The 27,175-nt window shown below is 42.4% G+C and overlaps 1 protein-coding gene across 6 annotated transcripts in view; it reads right to left on the reverse strand.

The window, feature by feature from the left end:
* Positions 1-395: 395 nt before the first annotated feature.
* LOC143035213 (PTB domain-containing engulfment adapter protein 1-like) overlaps positions 396-27,175 on the reverse strand; it is a 216,588-nt gene continuing 189,808 nt past the window's right edge. For 5 of the 6 annotated variants that reach the window (XM_076201944.1, XM_076201943.1, XM_076201942.1 and 2 more), the window contains 7 exons: positions 14,555-14,725; positions 13,495-13,632; positions 12,842-13,063; positions 12,393-12,541; positions 10,381-10,622; positions 7,854-8,026; positions 396-3,103 (listed from right to left, as the gene is read on the reverse strand). In XM_076201944.1, the coding sequence (XP_076058059.1) occupies positions 3,023-3,103; positions 7,854-8,026; positions 10,381-10,622; positions 12,393-12,541; positions 12,842-13,063; positions 13,495-13,632; positions 14,555-14,725 (1,176 nt within the window). In that variant the 3' untranslated portion in view covers positions 396-3,022. Of the gene's footprint in view, positions 3,104-5,258; positions 5,337-7,853; positions 8,027-10,380; positions 10,623-12,392; positions 12,542-12,841; positions 13,064-13,494; positions 13,633-14,554; positions 14,726-27,175 lie in introns of those variants that run through there. The other variant, XM_076201945.1, reaches the window with a different exon arrangement.

Here is a 27,175-nt window from a genome sequence, read left to right on the forward strand (position 1 = left end):
GTGTATGTGTGTGTGTGTGTTACACCTGCATATGTGTGTACATACAATAGTGCATACAAAGAATAGCGTGTGCAGAAACCATATGAGAATTTATGAACAAACTAGATGCTGAGATATACAAAGATGGGTCACTACGAGCATAGCTCCCCTTCCCATATAATACAACTAGGTAAATACAACCTCCCCTCCAGTTTTTAAGCAAGTTGGCCAGGCATGAAATGATAAAGGAAGATCATTTGCCCTTACTTGCATCATACTCTGCCTTGCAGATTCAAACCTCTACTTTTCCCTTGCTACTGAAACTGAAGGGTTTGCACATTTACTCTACTATATGATTACTGAACAAGATAAAATCTACCTTGTTACTAATAATGTGTACAAATAAAACCATCTAGTATTCATATATATATATATATATATACAATGTATTTACAAATCCTTTCTAGTCTACTGTTAGTGAGTACATTAGGGTTGTGACCTAAACAGATCTATTAGGCAAAATCTATTATAAACTCCAGGACACTCCAAAAACAACTTTCAATTTATATGCATACAATATAAAATGCTACAAAAGTATGAAAAAGCGATAGAAAATGTGTATATCCTGTATCATGACACAGGCAGCCTTTTGAGATACAGGCCAAGATTGATGAAAGAAAAGGGGGAAAAAGAAAAAATGAAATGCCATGCAACAGGTGCATTTTTATGACAAACTTATGTTTTCAATGGGTATATGCAATTACACTGTAAATAATGTGAATAATAATTAGGCTGTCATGCACAACTACTAGAAATAGTGTATCAAGTAAGAAAATAGATATTTTGTGTTTTATATCTTCATGAACTGGGTGAAAAACAAAAAATCAAATACTCCTGAATGAGGAGATTTGACATAATAGAAGAAAGGAATGTTTATAGTTTGGTCAAAGTTGATATGGAATGTTAGGAGTTTGACAATATGTAGTCCACTTTTAGCAATGATGTAAAAAATGTCAAGCATGACTAAAAGAAGGATGTGGTAAAAACAACATTTGAAAATAATGGTATAATAGACAGGATGGTGATCAACAGCAGACAAGTTTGACAGACATGTTTAGACAACGAAAGGAAATGGGTCTTAGTACAAATAATAATCACAAGTTTTGCCAAAAAAAAGTCTTATGGAATGTTACGAGTTTTACATATCTGGGGAACAAATGAACTAATGATACAGATGGTATGGAGAAAAAAAGTGAAGCAAAGATGAACACAAGCTGTTGGTGAGTACAAGGTGAGCACAACACAATGAACAAAGGTTGGAGAGGCGAGAACAAGATGTACACCAGTTACACAAGGAAGTTGGAGACACGAAGGCTGAGCAAGATGACCAACCCCAAAAAGTGCAGTATACCCAAATTGCTTTCTCATTTGGTCATGTTCTTACTTGATATCAAAGTAAAAGTAACCCAGTTCACTTGATAACAACAGGAAAATATATAATGCCAAACTCAATATTAGCTTATATCCCAACCTCAAGTTATACAGTTACAAAAGGTTCACAATACCCTCCCCCCTCCCTTACCTTTATACAACATAAAAATCCCTAGCACAGAAACAAAATGGATATTGTATTAATCAACATAGGGTTCCTTGTGGTTCACTGCCCATATGTGGGTACTGTAGCTTGCTGAGCCTTCTTACAATGGATATGACGAGGACCAATCAAGGGGTGATCAATACTGTTAAGTGGTGCAGTGATCCAGCCTGGAGCAGATCAAAGGAGAAACCTCTACACAATATATGCAAATATTTATCAGCTTTTACAGTTCATTAGGCAGTAGTTGACTGAGATATCTATGCTAGCATATGAAATAGATGAGCATTGAAATTAATACTCACTCTATGTGAATTTATACACCTATGGGTATACAGGCAAGATCTTAAAACAGTATGATCATGTACTGTCTACTGCTATAGATCATTCTGTACTGTTTATATTTCTCTTCTTAGGTTAATAGATCTTTTCGTACATGGACTCGCAAAGAAACTGAATAAACCATTGAATGAAAAAAGGTAAACAAGTTCAATATATTAATTTGGCAGGATGAAAATAGGTTCTCAGTTGAAAATAGGACCTCTGCAGTTATACAACAAATGAAATAAACTTTAAATAAAATAAAACAATATTTGTATCTAAATTACATGTGTTGACAGCTACACTACCCGCCTATCACATCCTATAAACAACTTAGGAAACTCATGGATCCATGCAAGCCTCCCAAGTTTGAAACATTTACCTTAATATTAATTGTGAAAAAAATTTTGTGCATCGTAATCTCTTTGATTTCATTATCACACAGTGATTGCCATTTGATGGAAAAATTTTATGGCAGGGTTTGTAATGAATGCAAATAAATACAGCATTAATTTGATTGAGTAACCATTAGAACAGCAGACTTGTGGTATTTCACATAGAATAAAACCATAGGCAACTTGTCCCACAATCCCTTTCAAATGATCGAGAATATACAAAAATGGTCCTCAGATCAATACTTTCTAAAAACATTAATGTCACCCTTGATGCATTAAATATTAACATTGTGAAGGTTATGACCAACTTCATAAAGGGCATGGTAGATCACAAAAGCCCATTTGAATATCTTCAGGAATCGCAGGATATTTATTCTTCTACTTGTTACTGAAACACAACTCATTATAGGGCCAATTTGATGCCCACTCGCTATATCCTTCACCAGTTTTTAAATTCATCAAGTTTCAATGTTGTCCAACAGTACTAAGTCTTTCATGAGTCATTTGCACTTTTTTTTTTCTTTTTTTAAAGTTCTACAAAATCACTAATGCTCTCCTTGTTTGAGTTTATGTTTCTTAGTACTTTTTTTATCTTTTAACTTTATTAATTTTTTTTTCTTGTATATATATATATAATTTTTTTTGAGTAATCAACCTGTCTTCTTCAATTCCATTTGTTCCCTTCTGTGTGAAGAGACTCCTAGGTATCATTAACGACTTGCCAGACTTTCCTTCAGTTCTTCAGTGGGTCCAAACTCTCCAACGTAAAGTCATCATCAGCGGTGCCGAAGGAGAGTCCTCGGCTAAATCCAGCCTGAAAATGTTGAATGCATCTTTAGAGATGGGAATTATGATTATTTGGAATTAAACTCGTCTGCTGGGACTCAAACCTTCGCCTAGGCGGCTTGCGTCTTATAAGACGAGTTTAATTCCAAATGTCAATTGACACAAACACAATTATGATTATACAAGCATAAATGTACCAGAGGTCCTTTTCCTCATAGGCCAGGTGGCATAGTCAAACAAATCTGTCAAAGGTCTTTTCCCCTCTTATATAGACCAAGTGTTCACATGAAACCAAACACCATTATAAAGAAAATCCTTCCAACTGCCCCTCCCATCATGGTACCTTGGGGAGGAAAGGTTACCCTGCCCCCTACCACCCTGTTTGGGTTGAAATCAAGCCAGCAGGGTAGAGCTCTTCCATAGAACTGCTCGACTGCAGCAGTAGGTTTCAAACCAACTGTGTCACTATATGGCAATCCTCCATCCAGATTATAGTTTGTCTGTTTTAATCAGTGATTTATCAAGAGAACAAAAGTCAGAACACACACAGGAATAAATTGTGAAATGCATAATCAAAATAAAGGAAAATAACTCAATCTAATCTTGAGAAAAATCAACAGCAAGTTAACATAAATAGGGCTATAATTGCTATTTTGAGGTTTTACAACTTGGGACAGATGGGCTGATATTAACAGAAGAGAGTAAGGGAAAAATGGAGAGAGTAATTTAGGGAGCTGTTAGATGTGGAGAATAGGGAGGGATTGGTGATAACAATGGGAGGTACTAAGAAAATGAAGGTGATGAGAGGAAAATGGAGAAACAAAGAACAAATGAAGAAAGATTAATAAAAGTGGCGTGGAAGGGAGAGGTGGATGGAGTGAACTTGAGGGGACAACTGTAGATGAGATAGATGGGGTGAAAGTGACGTTGAGCAAGAGGGGATTGTCTGTTGAGCAGAAAAGGGAGAAGGCAGGAGTTAGGGATGAGTGGAGAATGGCTGTGTATGGATGATACTGTGATGCAAGGAAGGGTGGGTAGGGAGTGGTTGTATGTGAACAATATTTTGACACAGCCCTAAGGGATTTCTCCCCATCTTTTCTTTTTCTCTAGGAGGGGACAGAGAAAGGGGGATCACTGATTTAGTGAAATGTCCCTGCTGTGGATGTGCTGTGTCTTGCTGCACTGCTTCTGACCCAGGGCAGTGGGCGGAATACAGGGATGACCCATCATCCGGGAGGAGCTAAATTAGAGGGAGTAAAGAGTGGTGGATGGGAGTGGGTTTATGCCTTTTGATTTGGCTATCTCCCTTGTAAGGGGAAAAAAGCCCTTGGTATATAGATGACATGGGAAATTACCCATTTCCTAACATGGAAAACAGTTGAATATAAATATATTCTCATCCAATAAGTGACCTACTCAAATGATAATCTCCACCTGAGAGCCATTAACAACTTCATCTGACAATATCCATTTCAACAATATGATAATTTAGTTTGAAACACATCTAAATCAGTTTCCGTGGGGCAAAAAAATGTCAATTTTGTATTTTCCCTCAATAAACCTATCCAAAACAATCTCTACATTAGTGATCCGAGCTCATTTCAAATTCAATGATACTACAAACATTCCCACTGGAATCTATTTATCTGTTGACATCAGAAACATAAACTGAAGACAATTACTGATGCACATGCATTGTTTAATTTTCACACGAAAAATTTCATCATGCTTTTTATCGCAGTAAAATAAAATTTTTACGTAGTTTTACTGGCACCTGTAATTATCAAACAAATTATGCCATCAAATCACTCCACTCCATTAATCATCTAGCTCATTTTATCAAACAAGTTCCTGTATTAAAATGGTCACAAAATTTAACATGCACATACCCCAAATTCTTATTATACATAATATAAATATTGAAAGCTCTATTAATCCATGCACTGGAATTTTCATATTATCTGAACTACTGTAAACTACAGGGGAAGAGTATTTGCAACCTGATGCTATCTGGAAAACTACTATGAATTGTTCCTATCAACAAAAAAACTTGCTCAGTGTCAATTACTGTACATCAAAATTGTCCAACATCTATGATAAGCCTTTTTATTAGGCTATCCATGCAGTTTCCCAGAGGTGTGCACTAATAATTGAGGAAACACGTAATAAAAATTTACACTTGTAAACTAAGTATTACTTCACATAGACAAAATAGAATATTGGAAAATAATAGAATTAACAATACCTTTGGTCTCAGTACCCTGCAAATAAGGGGGGAAGGGGGAGGGAAATAATTAAAATTTATTTCTTTAAACATGTTAACTTGGGGAAAAAAAGTGGAACAACAATGGGAAAATGTTGCAAAAGATCCAACATGACAAGATTTAACTTGTATGAAAGTGGCAGTTGCTGCCGAGTCTATCAAAGTAAACGTCATTAAGACGTTTTCCTTGTTACAGCTTTTTCAAGTATATATTCATAATATGTATGACAGATATAAGAGGAATGGGAGGGAACAGAGGGAGAGGGGGGAAGGATGGTCACTGAATACTAGAAAAGGTGGAGATGGACTAAATGTCTGGGAACAGGAAAGGTTAAGGATAAGATGGAAGAATTGGCTTAGTGAAGGACATTAGCTCACAACCAAGGAACAAAAGGAGGAAGAAAATAAGAGTAGGGGATTTTGGAAGATAACACAAAATGTTTTTCTGTCCTGCCCTGCTGCCTACAGACTTTAAGATTAAATTTTCCAGATTTCCTTTTAGATGCAGAAAACAGGCCATTAAGATTCTGGTAGGTTGTAGGCAGCCCAATGTTGCCACCAACCTGACTTGTATTTGAAGAGCCACGAGGATGAGAATAAACATCAGCAAAATGCCAAATAAAACCAGTGTTCATCAGATTCCACGTTCAGAATATGAAAAATCCTATATTGGGGAAACATCATACGATCTAAAAACCTGGATACGAGAACACTGATACGATGGCCATCATGGTGTCACCACCAACACATGTGTTGCACACAGAAACAGTAGCAACCACCTGATTGACTGGAAAAATGCAGGACTTCTGGTACGTGAGCCCAACAAGATCCGTAGAAATTGTTTGGAAGCAGCCATCACACAAGGAATAAAACATAATTAAACAAAATAAGGGTATGTTCAATATCTCACCCCACCTCTTTCCTTTAATACCCATTGCCAAATTTTTTTTTTTAAGCTATCCCTAGTTATCCTCCAAAATAACCCTTTTTCCTCTCTGGGTCATTGTCCACCATCAGTAGACAATTGCTCACCTTTCTTAATTTCTTCTTCCTTTTGTTCCTCGGTTGTGAGCTAATCTCCTTCACTCAGCCAATTCTTTCATCTTATCCTTAATCTTTCCTGTTTCCAGACATTTAGCCCACCTTCTCCTTAACATTTTCCTTGTATTCAGTGACCCCCTTACCTACCTCCCTTTCTCCCTCCCCCATTCCTCTTATTTAATCTCAGTCATGTGTATTACAACTATGTACTTGGAAAAGCTGTAACAAGTGAAATGTACTAATAAAGGATCTGTCCTCATGTGCTGTTTATTTCAAAAGATTTAACTTTGCAACTTAATACAACAACGCATTACTTTATGCATTATTTTATCTTTTACAACTGTTCAGTATATTCTTTGTGTAGATTCTACTGTGGCATCTCCAAACTTCAATCAGAAGAAGGGTTGTTGGCAGCATACTACTTGCAAACCTCCCAAAACTTATCCCTAATACTGATGTCTCCTTAACATTACTTTGAAGATTAAAATTCCATATTATCAAGTACCCCCAAACATTAACTAGAGAAAATACTCCCAAGAAACACATGAATAGTTTTAGCTTGCATAACAAACTCAAGTCACCATCCACTATCAAAAGAATGATTGATTCAGTTAAACTTCACAAAACTTTCCCTATCAGGAGGCAAGGACAGTGCCCCTTATAAAGGACTTTGTGGCTTGGAATTTAATGAACCATGCACTTGGTCCAACTCACCGGTGGTACGATTATTTGTTATTTACATTATTACAGTTTTTACTTATTCATTAATTATTATGATTTTTTTTTGCATCCAACATAGATGGACCAAAAGGTCTCCTGTCAGCATGCTCCGCCTTTGCAATCCTTTGTAAAACTGCCATCATCCCCACTGCAAGTGGCAATGTTCTAACCTGCTCAACCAGCGAGCATTCATCAGAAGAATATCAATATAAAATATGTATAGAGACTGACACCATATGCCACTATAGACCAGTCACACAATTCTAAAGACTACCCTGTTCATACAAGAATGAAGAGTCTCCGCTTCTACCATCCATCCTTTCTGCTCATCTCCTTCAACCACTCCTTAACCACCTGTATGACTCCACCTTTTCTTTTGACAAGATAGCTAGGCTTGGGGTTGGGGGTTAGTGCAGTTACTATCTGTGTATTTTTATGAGGTGTACTACAAGGGATAGGGGCCAGTGAAATCTAACAACCTCGCTTCTTGAAAGGAAATTTGCTAAAAGCATGAGAGAAGGATCAAGGGTCATAACAGTTTGGTGACCTGACCAGGAACTTGAGGATCCTTGGTCCTCCTCCTATGCCTAACCACCTAAGCTTTCCAGGTAATGGGGGTAAAAGTTGAAAAGCAATTGGACACAATGGGAGTCGAGTGGGGAGGGAAGGCCTGTCAAAAGCTATACACATAAATAATCAATGTGAAAATGATAAACCAATGCTTAGTCTTGATCTTTATGAAATAATCACTCACCTTCATTTCATTAAATTGTGCCAGAATATCATTTGAAGTATTTGTTGGCGTGAAGCTAACAGGTCCAAATGGATCAGATGGGGAATCGAAGATGTTGCCTGAGAATCCATTAGTCACCTTAGGCTGTGGGGTATTGGACTGCTCATGTGGGCGACTGGGTCTTGGGGGTGGCTCTGTAGAAGAAAAAATGCAAACTTGTAACATATGCTCTCATCTACAATAAATTAATTCCTTATTTTCAATTTCAATCAATCAATCCATTGACCCTGGTCTCTCTCTCAGAAGACCCAAGCCTCCAGGAAACAGGCAATAACCTCTAATCAGGACCATTAACTACTTAGTGAAGAGATATAGTGTTGTTGTCAGGGTTTTGTTAGTCAGGGGCATTGTAGTACAAGGTGCTCTGTGTCTTCTGTGTGGTGGTTGCATCTGGGGCAATTTGAATCTGTGGCCATGCCTATTTGAGTTGGTACTGTCTAAACGATAGATGGTGTCCTGAGCACAGTTGTGCCAATGTGATTCTTGCCTGGTGTAGAAGGGCTCTGTGGGACTTGTATCTGGGAAGGGCTTGCTTAGTTATATGGGTGTGAAAAATGTAACATAAATATAGCCCACCTTGCAACTCCCAGATTGGGTTAATGCCCTCTGGTGGGATCATCCTTGACTAAGATGAAACAACAAACCAAATAATGAAGGAGAGGGAGGAGCAGCCTTCCCAGAACTATGAAATTCTCCCCCCCTACTTTCCACCTAGAAAATGTACCTGATGGATCATCAGTTGTTGTCTTTACCGCCAAATGGATGGAACAACTACAACAACCACCACAACCACAACCACCAAAATACAATAACTACCAAGCCACAGCTATTGTCTGCTTCAGTCACCACATCACTTTACTAAACCAACCCCGCTTTCCAGTATTCATCTTAACCCTTTCTGAGATTAACAAATTACCCCAGGTGCAACCATCACACAGGAGACACTGAACAGCACATCTTAAACTACCCTATACTAGCCATATCCAGACAACACAGTATTTCTTCTTTCAACAACTTTTGCCAGTTACTCGAGAGCCATTGGTCTCCTTTAAAACAGATCTGGGGCAATAAATCGGTAGATCCATCTCACAGGACCAGTGCTATTGGTCCTGATGCACTGTAGATAAACCAGGTGTATTGCCGGGGAAGAACCAATGTGTAATTTCTTTATGGTTAAAATGGGCAGGAGTGAAAGGTGAAGGTGGTGTGGAGCCTATGCCAGGAGGCATGCAGCTTCAGTCGAAGCTGAAGATGTGTGGAAAAGGAATGGAAAGGATGAGTGTTTCTCTCTCTTAAATCTGGCTAGCTCACTTTGGGAAATGGCATATGGAGGAAAGGGATGAAATCCTCTACTTTTCAGATACTAGGAACTTGTATTACAATAATAATATTAATTGTTGCATTGAGGTTCACCAAGTGGAAAACCTGCACCCCCACAGTGGCTGGCAACAATCCTTGAGTCCACACAGATCTCTGGGAAGAAACTTTAGATTGTTGTCAGTTTTGTATTGGTGTGGGACTATTACTATATCACTATCTGAAAGTAGGAGAGGAGCAATTGCTGGTTGTAAGCTCTTCATGTGTGAAAAGGTACAGGTTGAAGTTGATAGAAAGGTATTGGCCTTAATCCAGAGACCAAGTGTCAGCCTTTTTTAGGGCTCCACCTCCTGGTGGAGGTGAGGAGGTTGTTGATGATACATATGCCAAGGGCTTTTTCCCCCTTACAAGGGAAGTAGCCAAAAGTCAAAGGCAAAAATCCACTCCCACCTTTTTCATCCCTACATACTCCACTCCCATTCATCATCCCTCCCTCCCTCTTTTCTTGGCTTCTCCTGGATGATGGGTCACTTGTGTGAAATCAATCAATCAGTTGCCCCTGGGCTCTCTTGCAGAAGTCCTGAGGCCTCCATGAAACTAGCAACCTCCTCCTATCATGAAAAATTACTCAAATTGAACCTGAAATACCACTGTCAATGATAACTTGTCTCAAGTTTCACTGAATGGAAAACCACAGTCCCCACTGTGGCAACAGTCCTTAGGGCCCACCACATATCTCTTAGAAGAAACTAAGATTCTGTTTGAATGTGGGTTTCTAGATCATAATGCTGTAGTCTTTAACCCCTTCCATACGGTGATGCCTACGTAGGCGTCATGAGGAGCAAGTGGGTACGCGAGGATGCCGACATCGGCGTCTTGATTATATTTATTGTAGTTGTACCTGCGTGACCCCCATACTCTGTAAACTGGCTTCATCATATTTTCTATGGTTATCAAAATTCACAGGTGAAAGAGAAAACAATTAATACAGCGGTGACTATTTTCTATAATGCGAGTATTATGATGCAACATCGCACGTCTGGCAGCTAATGCTGCCCGCAAGATTTTGGCCCGTATTGAAGGGGTTAATTTCACCTGTATCAGGGAGAATCTGCTCCTTTCTTTCACTAATATACACATTCACTAAAGCAAGTCTCCTGACACTACTTACTCAGGGCTGGAGGAGCAATGAAGCCATTCACTTCAGGTACAGGTGGAGCAATGAATGCAGGAGGTTTGGACTCTTCTGCTCTCGGATTGAAATCATCATCAAAGTCGTTGTCTCCGCTGGTGGTGTTAATGGTGGTATTGATGCTACTGCGGCTCATGGTGGTTACGATCCCTTCATCAGCACGTGGATTAAAATCATCGTCACTTTCCGTTGAGGACGTCACCATGTCTGAGAGGATGTCACTGAAAAATTGAATTAAAATATAAAACAAAGCAAGACACTGAGTAAACTAAACAAATTTAGTGTTATGAGAAATAGGTATCATAAAAATGTATGGGGCAGAGACTTTGAATATTAGGGAGACAGAAAGGAGGAGAGAACAAGCTTCAGCTGGCTACTGTAAGGATGGGGTGGTGTGGGAGGTAAAAGGTGAGGGTAAAGGGCAGGGGACTGGAGATGGTTAAAGAAACTGGAGGAAAGTGGGTGGTGAGCCAGTTGTTGTTTGCTAATGAAACTGCACTTGTGGCAGGGTCAGAGGGGGGATAACGGGAGTTAGTGATGGAGTTTGGGAAGGTATGTGATAGGGGAAAGTGGAAGGTAGATGTGGGTAAAAGTAAGGTGATGAGATGTGCAAGGGTAGAAGATGGCAGTGAGTTGGAAGTGATTCTTAATGGAGAGAGGCTGGAGGAAGTGGATAGCTTTAGGTATTTGGGGTCACATGTGACAGGAAAGGGAGTGGAAGCAGAGGTAAATTGTAGATTGAGAGAAGCAGGTAAATGTCTTGGAGGATTAAAAAGTGTCATGAGAAATGGGCATCTGGGAATGAATGCAAAGAGGAGATTGTATGAAGGAGTGATTGTGCTGACAATGTTGTATGGGGCAGACTTGGAATTTAAGAGAGGCAGAGATGAAATATCTGAGAAGTATGATGGGGGTTAAAAGGTTGGACAGAGTGAGAAATGAAGAGGTGAGGAAGAGAGCTGGAGTGGAAAAGGAGATGACAGGGCTGATAAAAGAGTACTGGGATGACTTGGCCATATGACAAGAACGAGTGAAGAAAGATTAGTAAAAGAGGTGTGTAAGGCAGAGGTAGAGGGAGTGAATTTGAGGGGACAACCAAGGAAGAAATGGATGGATGGGGTGAAGGGGGCATTGAGCAAGAGGAGCATGTCTGTTGAGCAAGGAAGGAAGACAGAAGGCAGGAGATAGGGATGAGTGAAGAGCGGCTGTGTATAAAAGATACTATTATGCTAGGACGGGAGGAGCAGGAGATGGGGGGGAGGGTAAGGGGTGTTTATATATAAATATCTTGATGTGGACTGAAGGAATTTCCCTCTGTCTTCTCTGTTTCTGCATGAAGTGACAGAGAGGGGGCAGTCACCGATTATATGAAGCGGACTTGCTGTGGATGTGTCTTGCTGCATTGCTTCTGACCCAGGGCAGTGGGTTGGATACAGAGATGACCATCATCCATGAGGAGCTAAGATGAGAGGGGGGAAAGGGTGGTGGAGGGGAGTTGAATAGGTGGGAGTAAGTACATGCCTTCCACTTGGCTACCTCATCTTACAGCGCTCAACAAAAGTTACTGCATGAGGGGAAGGAGAGGGAGGGTCGCCAATTAAATGAAGCAGCCTTGCTATGATGTACTGCAGTGCTTCTGACCCAGGGTGATGAGCGAGGTGCAGGGATGACCCATCATCTAGGAGGAGACAAGATGAGAGGGAGGGAGGGGTGGTGAATGGGGGTGGAATGGGTGGAAGTGGAATTATGACTTATGACTTAGGCTACCTCCCTTGTATGGGGTAAAAACCCTTGGTATCTGTATTCGTATATTAGCTCCTCGTGGATGACGGGTCATCCTTGGATAGGAGTGGGTATGTGCCTTTTGACTTGCCTATCTCCCTCATAAGGAAGAAAAAGCCCTTGGTATATAGGTACAATATTATATTAATAAAAGAAATAAATATATAAATTTATAGACACTGCACTGGATATGTGCACCAGCAACTTACTCCAGGAGATTATTATTTTCTTGTTTAGCTCCATTGCGAGGAGGCACAGGAGGAGGTGTGATATTGATGCCATTTGTCGGTGGAGTTGGTGGGTCTGATGATGGAGGTTCACTGCCGTTCTCACCATTTACAGTCAACAAGTCGGTAATCTAATCAGACCAAAAGAAAATGGTTATAAAATAGTTGGAATATTATTGTTACAAGCAACAGTGAAGGCCTGATAGCCTGCAGCTGCTTAATATAAATTTCCTTTTAATAATTTTCCAATCATATTTTGGGAACAATAGAAACAATACCAATAAATTCACTATACCAATCTGAAAACATTAAAACTTGTTCCTATAAATCCATACTACAACAATAGAAAATTATGTTTATCTATCAGTGAGACAATAAACAATGCACCAATATACACATATCTGTGAATTGAAATTCAAACCATGACTTACATTGTTATCCTTCATATACTGGTCTATATCTGGCCTGTCCTTGAGCTCTGAAAGTTGTGTGATGCGTGTCTTCAAGGTCTCATTTTCCTCTTCCACAGACTGTAATTTCTTCTGCAGTGTCATAATCTGCCTTCGTAGTTCTACCTCCCGACCTGATGTTTCTACAAAACGTCTATAAGCCAAGTCGAAGGCCTGCCCAATTGTTAAGGTGATCTCTTCTGCCTAGATGATTAAAACATTCTAGTAAGTTTGGTCATGTCCATAAAATTATACAATGTATGAAGTGCATATCAATACAAGCCATTACTAATCACAGACCCCTATCAAAGAAGTACAATAACTCAAAAGCATCAATATATCTACAGCATTAAAGAACAATAACTTTTAACTTTTTTCCCTATTCTGATGAAACATAAGCTAACAATGTTATTTCATTAAGTAAATATACAAGACATGCCTTGTTCCCATTTCCCAGGACTTAACAAATACTTGAAGATACCTGATCATTTACACTGCACAATGAATCCATTACTATATGTGGTGAATAATTCTAGATATACAAAATAACTACTGATTACTGCATTTCCTTCTTCTCATCTTTCAATTTTCAGGCTATAACAGATTTTTATACGACTTCACCCAAAGACACTTACCAACTTATCACTAACAAAAACGAAGCATGTGTGTTTGTCTGAGTCAGCTTCTTTGGCAATGAAGCTGAAGAAACGTTTTTCTGCTTTGTCATCTGCACAGTAGCTGATACGATGGAGAGGATATTGGTGGAGATTTTTCTGTGTCAAAAGAAAAAAAAGGAACAAGATGTAATGGAAAGTCAACAAGTCTTTATGAAGAGATGGATAGACTACTGGACATTAGAAGAACCTTAAATCAATTCAAGGTGCTGAGACCTTATGATCATTCAGAGCCACCCCTGAACTGGACAGAAGTTCCTTGGGCAAAGTATATATATAATCAGAATATGCTACTTTCAAAATGATCAAATTAGTATTAAAACAATTGCTTGCAGTCAATCAGATTGAAAATACAAACTACAAGAGGTTAATTATATTTATAAACTAATTGTATCATTAATGCTGTTATCATATTTGATGGTAACAACAGAGTTTCAAACTTGTTTTGCTATGTACCACCTGAATTACAACACATCCAACAAAATCCTCAAAGATTTATGACAAATCAATTAAAATCCTGCAGACAAGAGAATATGGTGACTTGATAAGGAACAGTGCAGGTGACCCAAAATTAATCTGACAATCCAGAAACACTGGGATGGAAATGAGCCTATCCTTCACATTATCTAAACATGCACTTCTACCAAATATGTTTTTACACATGGAAATCAGCATATTCTATATACATATTAATAAACAAACAAATACATTTTTGGAATTATGTGCTCTTTACATTCTACGCTGTGGACACAAACCCTGAAACTACATGGACCATAACTAGATTATAATTATAATTTCTGGAAAATGTAAATAGTTGAACGAATGATATCATCAATCTTTGAAGAAAGCTATTTTTCAACCTCCAACATGCTGATCCCACTTAGTCTTTGCTGTACTTGTAAAATTAATAGATTCAAAACTTTTCATTAATATGCATATCATTGTGCCAACCCTCTTACTACACCTTCACCAACACCACTACCACCATAATCACCACCACCACCACCTCCCAGATACAAACCTTGGTTTTGGGTTCATGGATTGCGACACCATCGATGGATACTGTGAGCTCAACTTTGGGGGTCTTCGTTCCTTCTGCTTTCTTCAATTGTTGGTTAAATTTGAGCTTACGGATACCTTCCTTCACAACCTCTATGCCCTTTGGTTGGTCAACTTCAGTACTGCCAAGGAACTGCAGAAAAAATAAAAATGTATAATAATATTGTGGTTACCGGTACATTGGAGTGGGGCAATTGCTTGCAGGCAAGGGTAGACAAGATAATATAATACTGTACTTTGAGGAGCATTATCCAAACGAAGTTCATTGTATTTGAAGAAAATTATATATTTACAAACAAATCTTGGAGGAATGTGGACAGTGGAAAAGAGAACACAATTACACTAAATTTCCTTTTGTCCCTTCAACACTACAAATCCTATTGGACAGAATAAATTATTTCACAGGACTGTGGTCTTTCACCCACAGTTTCAAATGCACCTTGAGAAAAGATACTGAGGGAGGGAAAGAGAATTGTTGTCGCAGCAGTTTCAACTTCCTTTCAAAGATTTGATTTTGACTTGGGGGGAAAAAAAAAAATACAAAAGCACAATTGATACCAGTCCCCTTGATCAAATCCGTCCTTCATCCGACTTCCTTTGACCTTCAACCATAATGCTGGGGGGGAGTACCTGCTTGCCCCACCCCAACCCTCCACCGGCCTACAATCCCCGCCCCAATACACGTCTAGCCTTGTCTCATTATTACCACCCCACGAATTCCATTCCCACCCCCTTTCTTTCTCTCCAACCCCCAACCGCCCTGCGAGTGTGTCCATGTGCCCCCACCCCCAATATCCATCAAAGCATCATTCCTCTTGCCTTTCTCCCCCCCCAACACACACCAATCCCTCCCCATCCCCCCACTCCCATCCACCACTTGACTGAGCTCCCGAGACCTTGATCTGTTCCCCCCGGCCCCCTGCTAAGCTTGACAGAAGTAGGCACTGGGGTACTGCTGTGTACATGCAACCTAAACAGGTGGCTTGAACCACCACCACAATCATCGCCGTGGGCACCATCACTAACTTTTTTTTTTTTTAAGCGACGTCCATCCATATGGAAATGTGTGGCGAAAGCAGTCAAGATCTGCTACTACTACTAATACTATTACTACCACCACCACTTGCTACCTGCTGACTACCATATTGACAACCATATTTACCACCACCACACCATCACCATTTTGTTCAATACAACACACTCGTTTTCAATCATCACTCTACCCTCTCCCGAACAACTCTGGCACTCAATCTATCAAAGCGCGCGCGCGCATACACACCCTCCTTCTCACACACACACACACACACACACACACACACGACTCGCGGCGCAGTGGTAGATTTCCCGGCTGCCACTACGAAGGTCCGGGTTCGAATCTCGCCCAGGGCTATAATAATTTCAGTATCGCTGCACTGCGGGTCGTTACTCCAACTTTCATGGGCGGGGAGTTTCGGGGGGGTGCGTGTAAGGTCACAGCATTACCCATAGATTGGTGATATACTGTACGAGCTCCGAGCTCTCTTCCGGGAGGGAAATAGCTGTCGATCACGAGTCCAACACGTGGTCCAAGACCATGGCTAATCACACACACACTACACGGCTCGACGATGTAGTGGTACCGCTCTCGACAGCTAATTCTGCGACCAGAGTTCGAGTCTCATCCACGGCTGTTAGGCAAGGAGTTGTACGTGTGTGAGTGACACTGGTGGGCAAGTAAGTAAGTGTAAGTGTAAGTGTAAGTGTGTGTGTGTGTGTGTGTGTAACTAGTGGGCAAGAAGTACAGTAAGTGTGTGTGCGTGCGTGTGTATTGTAACGTCACAACATTGCCCAATAGACCGGGCCATTTTAACTCCTGAGCTCTCATCCGGGAGGGTGATAGCTGCCGATCACGAGTCCTACACGTGATCTAGATTGTGGTGATGAATCACACGCACGCAATGGCCCTTGTCCTGTTGACAGCATGTACGAAATTGTATCATGGCTTGCGCCAGACGATTTTTTTTAAACAATGAGAAATAATCCCTGTGACAGAGTGGGTCGGCACATAGCCCCACTCGCTCTTCTCCACTCATGGTTCCTGGGGCAACCGGGAAGATGGGTGGGGGCGTCATCCTGGTAGCCCCCCCCCACAAAAAAAGAGAGAGAGAGAGAGAGAGAGAGAGAGAGAGAGAGAGAGAGAGAGAGAGAGAGAGAGAGAGAGAGAGAGAGAGAGAGAGAGAGAGAGAGAGAGAGAGAGAGAGAGAGAGAGAGAGAGAGAGAGAGAGGCAGACTGGCGAGGACCAACAAAATTGTTGATGGAAGTTTTGACTAAAGATGGCGTGTGGTTAAATTCAGTTGCTGCTGCTCCTCAACCATGGTTGAGTTGGCTCGTGCGGGTGAGTGCACGTCCAAATATGTTCAGAAAATAGATGCTCGCGCGTGCGCGTACACGCATACACACACATACACACACAATCTCGCTATGGCCTTAAACTACGTACTGGACTTATGAGCGACATAACCGGATGGGAGCACAGCTGTGTCCGTTCAATGGATACATAACATTGTGTCCTTAAACACATATACCACACATTCATCGCTTTGCCTAGTGGGGGTAGTAACGACTTACACTATACAGGGCAACTTTTAACGCGTTAGCGCAGCGAACTCAGTACCGTAGCGTGGCAGCCCGAGACGCTACCCACTACAACATGAAGTCGTGAATACGAAGTAGTTCACGGCGACCACGGACGTGACGTCTTCCCACAGCTGCACCGAGCCAAACCCAAGCTGGTGCAGCTTCACCGGCTGATCGAAGAGCGAGGCTTACAAACCAGACGCAATAATAGTCCAAGCGTTACGAGAGATATAAAATTATTATATATATATATATATATATATATATATATATATATATATATATACATATATAATTATACATATATATACATATATATGTATATATATATATATATATATATATATATATATGCATATATATTTATATATATATATATATATAGATACATTACAAATTATTCAGGAATAAACTCGATAATCAGATAAAGACCCGTGTTTCCCCCTCCACTTTCCCATAATATATATATATATATACATATATTATATAATTATATATATATATATACATATATGATAAATGGATAAAAATCCATTAAGTCCTCCCCAGTGACAATCTTGATTGACACGTCACTGTAGTGTTGACCACACACACGCACGCACCAACGAATCATCCATTTGAACAAAGCACGAATTCAGAAACTTGCAGAGACCAAGACTGAAATAGTTTCCAAATCGTGGGAACGAAGGCCAGAGGCGACGAGGTGCGTACACCAGGAGGCTCTGAGCAGCCACCTTTGCCCTATGGGGTTGGTCACGTGGCAGTCACCAGGAGGTACCAGTATATAGGGCCCTGGTTATGTTCCGGTATGTCCTCCTACCAGGACAGAAACGCTGGCAAACTACAAAGTAATATCCTACGACCACCAACCCCCTTCCTTACGCTTAGTCGTGGGTTCGAGTCCCGCATTCCTCAGATTCTCAGCAGTGACCGTTTATTACCCGCCCCAACAGTCCCCAAGGCGCATAATAGGGCAAAGGTGACGGCTTCGACCGCAGCTATTCAGCGCCTCCTGGCGTAGTAGGCTCCTCAACTTCCCTACAGCTCAGCACCTTTTTAATTAAGGTTGCTGTTAGGCAATTCCATTCGCCTCTAGAAAGGTCATCACACTGGGCTTCCACCGGCTTCACCGACGTCGACAGTTGAGAGTTCGTGCGAGTAAAAACGACTTTGGTTACATCTAATTTTTCAAAACTCCAAATATCAAATTATCTTTCCGTCTTATAAAGCAAAGTTGAACGATGAACTAAGAGATTACAAGCCTATACGAATGTTACACACATTGTTGAAATTTCCTCAGAAGTCTAGATTTCTGTAAGCGAAGTCATATTCTAGTTACTCAAATGGAGGATGAAGGTCGGATGTGGGAGGAAATATAACCCAGTGTAACCCTTAAACCATTGGGTGCCGGGGGGGAAGGGGGGTTGAGATGGTTGCGCACGCAACCCAACCCCCCCCACATGACTCTCATGGCCATTTCTTCTTTTTCTTTTATGCTTATTTCCACCGAATAGAACTCAAGTGATGGTGAGAGTGGTAACTGTTGCTGTGAAAGCTGGCAACACGCCCTGGAAGGTCAGTATCGAGGGTCAATGGTACACGCATGCAGGTCTGCGTGTGTGTGTGTGTGTGTGTGTGTGTGTGTGTGTGTGTGTGTGTGTGTGTGTGTGTGTGTGTGTGTGTGTGTGTGTGTGTGTGTGTGTGTGTGTGTGTGTGCGCGCGCGCATGCAGGAGTGTGGATTCACGATATATATATATATATATATATATATATATATATATATATATATATATATATATATATATATATATATATATATATATATTTACTGAGAAGGTCTTGGGCATCTATCGCCTAGTTCCACCGTGCGCTAGCCTGTGCACTTGCCTAACTGTAATTTACAGATAAAAGTGCAAGACTCGTGAAATCCCGTCTCTTTGTCTTTATCTGTCAAGTTTAGCTTCCAATCTATATATCTTTTACTCTCCTGCTTGTTCTTAGGCCGCCTCCGTTCCAAAAGGTGATGCAACTCCGTGAAATGTTCTCGATATCCTTCAAGCACTTCGTCCTTCATTTTTCTCGACACCTCTCGAGACGGCGGCGACGTTCACGCTTGCTCGCTTAGGGTGTCATCACACTGGACTATTTTTCCTTCAACTGTTGGAGCAGATTTGCAGCCCACAGATTTCGTGAAGGAATCTGATACGCTGGAGGATATCAAATGATATTCTATGTATATTGTTGAGAAAACAATAGTTTGCCATAGTGATTTGACGGCGGAAAATTTTCTGGAGGTAGGGGGTACCGCCGAGTACTCTGATGTTGGAGGAATAATAGCCCAGTGTGATAAGCTCTTTACCTGGACAAAGCTTTAGACACAGGGGTCACCAAACTATGGCCCGCCACCGCCGTCGTAGGAGACGTGTCATTCTTTTTCTTTATTATTTTCTAAAACTTTTTGGTAAATGAATGAATGTTGTCTATTCTATGCATTTGTCTATTTTTTTTTTATATTTTGTGTACTGGTAAGTAGATATGTTGGTTGTATTTATTTATTTATTTATTCTTTTTTTGTATTTACTCTATTGAGCAAAATGGCTGTGTCCTGCGCGCGTCTTTCAGTTATCTTGACCGTTGTCGGAAAAAAAATATTTGGTGACCTCTATTACTGAAGATCAAAAATTCTTAAAGACCAGACTACCAAGGAAGCCTGTAAAATTTAAAGTGGCGGCACACTAGACATTTTTCTCTAGCATGCTACTTGCTTTTGCTACTTCGTTTGAGTAGAAACGACTTAGGTTACGATTTTTCTTTCAAACTTCCAAATATCAAATCACTATTGTGTCATAGTGAGAATCTGAATGACGAACTAAGAGATATTAAACCTAGAATACGAATGTTAGACACATTGATGATATGTTCTTACTAAAGTCTAGAATATTGTAACCGAAGTAGTTTCTACTCAAACAAAATAGCAAGAAGACGTTGCATATTAGCCTAGTGTGCCCCTACCTATGGTCAGACTGGATAAAAATGCACTAGTGGAGTTCCATAGGGTTCTGTATTGGCTCCAGAAATTTTCTTTATCTACGTCAACATAATTAATGGAACAAAATGATACGCCAATTTTGCTGATGATGACAATATTATGAAGAGCAGATAAGAATTACAAGGTGTCACAAGAAGGTTTAGATACTATATGCAAATAGGGTAAGACACGTAAACTAATTTCAATAAGAAATAATGGAAATGTTAAAAGACCTTCATTAAGTTACGAAATGGGAAGTGGATCAGTTGCAAAACCGATAGAGAAAACGGACCTGGAAGTCTTAGTAATAGGAAATTAGTTACAAAGAAAGACGCACGCACGCGCGCGCGCGCACACACACACACACACACACATTTCTCTATATCGAAGTTCCTTGTAATGCCCTCCTTATATAGTACAGTGAACGTTTACGTCGACAATGCAGATGTAGGGCACCATAAACGTTTAAATGATTAATGTTCTCTCTCTGTTCGTGTGTTCGTGCGTTTGCATTTTCCGAGGTCATCAGCACGAGGTACTGGGTCACTGCCTCCCCACCCCCCACCCCATCCCCAGGGGGGAAATGAGGGGGAATACAGGCTACCTTTCCTGCTCCCCCTCCCCCAAACATTTTCACTGACTAAATAAATAATCTTAAATCACGTAAAATGAAGATATATGTCTCGTGTGGTGGGTGATTGTATACACAGTGGAAAAACATGTCTGTATTCTAACAGATGGCTCATCCGAGCCTGATTCTGCCACAATCATTGTACATCTTAAGGCGTTATCACATTGGGTTATTTTCCTCCGACTAATGAAACAGATTTGCAGACCGCAGCCTTCGGGAAGGAATCCGATATGCTGAAGGAATTTCATTTTCGTCCAGCATATCAAATGACATTCTATTTAAATTGATGAAAAAATTAATTAGTTCGCCATGGTGATTTTACAACAGAAAAAGTGGTGGTGGGCGTTGGTACCACAGACTTGTTGGAGGTTGGAGGAAAAATAGCCCAGTGTGATAACACCTTTACACTGAGGTAATCTGAAGGTTTAATTAACCCAAGCTTAAACTTGTGATTGCGAGTATGGAAACTGAAGTGTCAATACAGAAACTCACGTGGACAATGGAAACAGAATTTTGGACCACTACTAAATTCTATGATACTTGTTATGTCTTGTTGTTTCGTGTGGAACACATTCAGGGCTCCGGACAATAACAACAACTACTGCCTCGAGTTTCCTTAGCCAGAAACCCGCAGCCCTACAACATCCGCCAACGGTCCAGGGGCCCTCCTACAGACCTCTACGAGAAGAAACTTTGGGTTGTCCGTGTTGTGCGAGTGTGGATTTGTTCGTCACTATAATCCTCTCTTTCTGTAATGCGAGTCATGCAGAAATCTGGAAACGAGAAGGAAGGGAAGAGGGAGGGAAGAGGGAGGGAAGAGGGAGGGGAGAGGAGAGGGAGGAGGAGGGGAAGGGGGAGAGAATTTCCGTCAAGGCGACACCCTCCTCCAAGACGCCTCATTGCCGGCATCCAGCAAGGAAGTGACTAACAGCCAAAGGAGCTAAACACAGGAACAGGAAAGTTGGGGGAAGGGGGGAAGGGGAGGTGGGGAGTGTGGGAGAAGAGGGGATAGGGGAGGGTGGGGATAGAGGGGAGGATGGGGAGAATGGAAGGAGATGGGATAGGGGAGCGTACGAGAGGGGATAAGGGAGGGCAGGGGGAGAGGGTTTAGGAGAGGGCAGGGGGAGAGGGGGTAGGAGAGGGCAGGGGGAGAGGGCGTAGGGGAGGGTAAGAGGAGAGGAGGTAGGGGAGGGTAAGAGGAGAGAGGGTAGGGAAGGGTAAGAGGAGAGGGGGTAGGGGAGGGCAGGGGGAGGGTAAGAGGAGAGAGGGTAGGGAAGGGTAAGAGGAGAGAGGGTAGGGAAGGGTAAGAGGATAGGGGGTAGACGAGGGCGTGGGGGAGGGGGATAGGGGTATAAGGAAGGTATAGGGGAGAAAGAAAGGGCGGGAGAGTGGGAAAAGATAGGAAGAGTGTTGTGGGGGAAGAGAAAGTGGAAGAGACGAGGTAGGGAAGAGGGAGGGGTGGGATGGGGGAAGAGAGGGAGGGGTGGGATGGGAGAAGAGAGGGAGGGGTGGGATGGGAGAAGAGAGGGGGTGGGATGGGGGAAAAGAGGGAGGGGTGGGATGGGGAAGAGAGGGAGTAGTAGCTGGGTGTGGAGAGTAGGAGAAGAAGAAGAAGAAGAAGAAGAAAAAAAAAAGGGAGTAAGGGAGGGAGAGGAGGGAAATTAGGGATGGGGAGGGGGTACAAGAACGCATGGGCGTATTCCTTTATGCACGTGCGTGGACGTGTGTGTATGTATGTATGTATGTATGTATGTATGTATGTATGCATGCATTTATATGTATGTACAGTATATTTGTGTGTACTTATATGTATGTACAGTATGTTTGCAGGTATTCATATGTATGTACACTATGTTTGCATGTATTCATATGTATGTACAATGTGTGTACGTGCGTATGTATATGTACGCGCGCGCGCGCGCGTGTGTGTATGTGCATGTGCATGTGTGTGTGTGTGTGCATGTGTGTGTGTGTGTGCACGTATTTGTGTGTATGTACAGCTGCACAGAAAAGTATCGTTAGTAAATCACGCTAATCATTTTGACACAAAACAACGAAACTATTTGAGACAAGTTGAAGTCTCCATCGGAAATAAGATTATCATGTCATAGTGAATCCATATGAACTCCGGAACTATTATTCGATTCATATTCATTCAGAAGGAATTCGAACAATTCGAACCCCAGAAATACCAACCCTTCGGTATCATAAGGTTATGTTCATTAGCGAATGTTTCGACACCCCTACTAACGATAGTTTTCTGTGTAGCTGTACATACGGGGCGGGAAGCTTGTTAAATTTAAATCCTTTCTGGTCAAACCAAGAGGGTACCGTTTAAGAAAAAAATTCATCACTGAACACGTAAATCGGGTCCCCCCATCCCCTCAAGACTCCCTCCACTCCCTCAAGACTGCCCCCTCCCCCCTACTCCCTTCCCCCACCCCCATTTCTGCCGGCGACAGCACCAGCTGAAGCAGCGGAAGCCCTTCCATTCACTTTCTGTCTATTCTTTGTGAGTTTGGGTCTGTCTGTGTCTCTCTCTCTCTCTCAGCTCTTTTCAACCCTCTTCCTCTCACCGTTCTTTTTCGATATTTCCCTTCTCTCGTTCCCTCCTTGCTCTCTCCCCCGCCTCTCCTCTCTTTCCCTCCTCGCTCCCACCCTCTCTCTCTTTCCCTCCCCCCCGGACCCCGCCTCCGCCTTTACCTCGGGGGTCCCCCTTCCCCCCTCACCGCCACAACCTAACACACAAACACGTTCGCCTGCTAAAACCCAAACTCCGTTCCAATCAAAGCACGGGTTGTCTGCACTGCACACTAGTGACTCCCCCCTTCCCCTTCCCCCTTCCCCTTCCCCCTCCCCCTCCCCCTCTCGCCACCCTTGACAAGTCCAACGTAAGGTTCATTCATCCCCGCGAACTTTCCTTTCGCTACGACGGCACGAACTCCAGAGTCTTTGTTCTGGCCGACGCTGCACGTGGGCACCCAAGACCTGTTCCCGGTCACACACCTCCGGGGAGTCAACAGGTTCCGAGTACCGGTTAATTTCTTCTTCTTCTACGCTCAGTGATCAACACCTCCGTCATTACACACACACACACACACACACACACACACACACACACACACACACACACACACATACACACACACACACACCTCAGCTTAATGCGCTAATAAAATGATCTTACACATACACACACACAAACACACACACACACACACACACGTTTCTCCAACTCTCGTGGGCGGGGAGTTGGGTGTGTGCATGTAAGGTCATAGCATTACCTATAGATCGGTCATACGAGCTCTGAGCTCTCTTACGTGAGGGAAATAGCTGTCGATCACGAGTCCAACACGTGATCCAAAGACCAAGGTGAATCACACACACACACACACACACACACACACACACACACACACACACACACAAACACCACACAACCTCATCTTATTGCGTTAATAAAATGTCCACATTAAAAATAAATACAAATCAATGTGAGGTACAAAAATTGCTAAAAAACATGTATACAGTCCACTCGTGACAAGGGTCCAGCCAATTATAATCGTAATAATGAATAATGTTTTCTGGCATCATGGTGTAACATTTTTACACGTGGAAAAAAAAATCACCGACTACGATGGAGACCCTCTCCACCCCTTCAGCTGAATAAAATTGCCTGGTAACAGCAAAAAATAACAAATAAAGTACGTCAAGGCAGAGAGATTATCAGTCAAGATGACCATAATCCTTTCCTAGTGGTAACCAAATAAAAATTTGTAAAGCACACACATCCCGTACCGTGTGTGTGTGTGTGTGTGTGCGTGTGTGCGTGTGTGTGTGTGTGTGTGTGTGTGTGTGTGTGTGTGTGTGTGTGTGTGTGTGTGTGTGTGCGCTCGCGCAATCCCATTGGTCAAAATCGCGCATTTAAAATACCCCATTGGTCATAACCCCGTGTTTCTAGATTTTTCAGGAATAAATATATATTTGATGGAAGGGTGAACAATATTCCTAGATTTTAGGCGTGGCGAGTGTTACCCTCTTTCGACATGGCACGGACAGGACAGCAGATTTAATCCGGGGTCTTGAGAGACCGGGAGCCCGTTCAATTTGGGGTCCGTGCCACCTCCCCCTCAGCACAATATAATCGTCGACCGCTCCCATAAGAGCTCCATCCTGATACAAGGCTTCATTCCTTCCCAATCCCCCCATTCAGGTCTCTTTCCCCCCTGACTTCTCCTTTTACCCCCATTCCCCAGGCCTCTGTTCACCCCAGGTTCTATTCGCCAAACTTCTCCCCTCTCCTTCCTTACCCAGGTTTCCCCCCATCCCCACCTCTCCCTTTCCTATCTTTCCCCATTCCCATCTCCCCCTATTTCTCATCTCTCCGCATTTCCGAAGCCTCTCCCCTCTTCCCATTTCTCCCCCACCCCCATGCGTGCCTCTCACTTTTACCCATGTTCCTCCCCCTCCCCACATTCCTCCCCATTCCCAAGACCTCCCCTCTCCTCTCCCCCCCTCCCCCATCCATTCGCGATCGGCGACCCGACGCTGAACACGATCGTGTATACAAAAATTCTCCGTTCCTACCACCCGGCTCCCATCTTCTCCCTCCACCAATTCCCCCCTCCCTCTCCGTCCTTGATCCTCTTCTCCCCAACCTCACTGTTCAACTCCTGGGTAGGAGGCAACTTTGTTCCAACTGCCGCCAGGCGACTTTATTCAAAAGGGTAACATCACTTTACAGGTTAACAGGTTTTTAAGTTGTCCGTGTCTCTTCCTATGTCCTATCCTTCCTTTCCCCCCCTCTCTCTCTCTCTCTCTCTCTCCCACTCTCTCCCCTTTCTCCCCCTCTCTCCTCTTCTTTCTCCCCTCTCCTTCTCTTTTTCCCCCTCTCTTCCCCCGTCTCTCCTCTCTTCTTTCTCCCTCCCCCCTCTTTCTATCAATATGGGCTACAGACTGCATCAGTTTCATGGAGTTATATTTAGGTCCTTTAGAGACACCCCTACTGACCAGAGCGACGTATCATTCTCTTATGACTGGAGGCTAATCTTCAATAAAAATGTAATTTCCAACACTTACTCCCTAAAGATCTCCTTTGTCACAAGTACGATTCCATTTCTTCGGGGCAACAATCCTACCATGGACAGAAACGCTGGTGATCGGCGACGAAATTTTACTTCCCCTTCTGTGTGTGTGTGTGTGTGTGTGTGTGTGTGTGTGTGTGTGTGTGTGTGTGTGTGCATTTACCTAATTGTATCTACCTATTTGTAGTACAAAGGAAACGAGCAACGCTCGCTGGATCCCGTCTCTCGTTCTCTAATTTTCTAACATACCTAGATTCAAATTCATGTACATTTCCAATTAAATATGTATCTTTGATTTCCAATTATCATATTTAGATTTGAACCCATGTACTGTTTGAGCTTGGGCTATATGGCCTTCTAAGCTATTCCAGATATTTATACATCTATATGGTAAACTATTTCTTCACATCCTTTCGACATGTGGTCTTTCTCAATTTACTTCCGTGTGTGTGTGTGCGTGTGTGTGTGTGCGTGTGTGTGTGTGTGTGTGTGTGTGTGTGTGTGTGTGTGTGTGTGTGTGTGTGTGTGTGTGTGTGTGTGTGTGTGTGTGTGTGTGTGTGTGTGGTGTGTGTGTGGTGTGTGTGTGGTGTGTGTGTGGTGTGTGTGTGTGTGTGGTGTGTGTGTGGTGTGTGTGTGGTGTGTGCGCGTGTCTGTGTGTGCGCGTGTCTGTGTGCGCGCGCGCGCGCGTGTGTGTACGTGTGTGCGCGCGTGCGTGTGTCTGTGTGCGCGTGTGTGTGTTCGTGTGTGTGCGCGTGTCTGTGTGCGCGCGCGCGCGCGTGTGTGTACGTGTGTGCGCGCGTGCGTGTGTCTGTGTGCGCGTGTGTGAACCTGTCTGTGCCTGCCTGCCTGCCTGGCTGCCTGCCCGTGTCTTTCTCGGGTCGCATCATATCTCTGCCCACACTCTGCGGCCAACTCGGGCCCAATGGGCGTCGACCTTGCACCACGGCCCACACAAGCGCTTAAAACAGAATCGAATCGTCAAATCTTTCATCTTTATTGCACACGCACGGGTCCAGCACGTGATCCAAGATGACGAATATTCTCTCTGTCGCACAAAGTCATTCACCTTATACACAAGAACATAAAAATGAAAGACTGCAAAAGACCATAAGGCCTACACTAAGAATTTTAGGCCTTAAGGTCTCTTGAAGTCTCTCTCATTTTTATGTTCGTACAAGGTGAACGATTTCTCGCGCGCGCGCGTGTGTGTGTGTGTGTGTGT

Source organism: Oratosquilla oratoria, chromosome 18 (genome assembly GCF_046742065.1).
Source record: "Oratosquilla oratoria isolate Oo_2021 chromosome 18, ASM4674206v1, whole genome shotgun sequence".
Classification (NCBI taxonomy): domain Eukaryota; kingdom Metazoa; phylum Arthropoda; class Malacostraca; order Stomatopoda; family Squillidae; genus Oratosquilla; species Oratosquilla oratoria.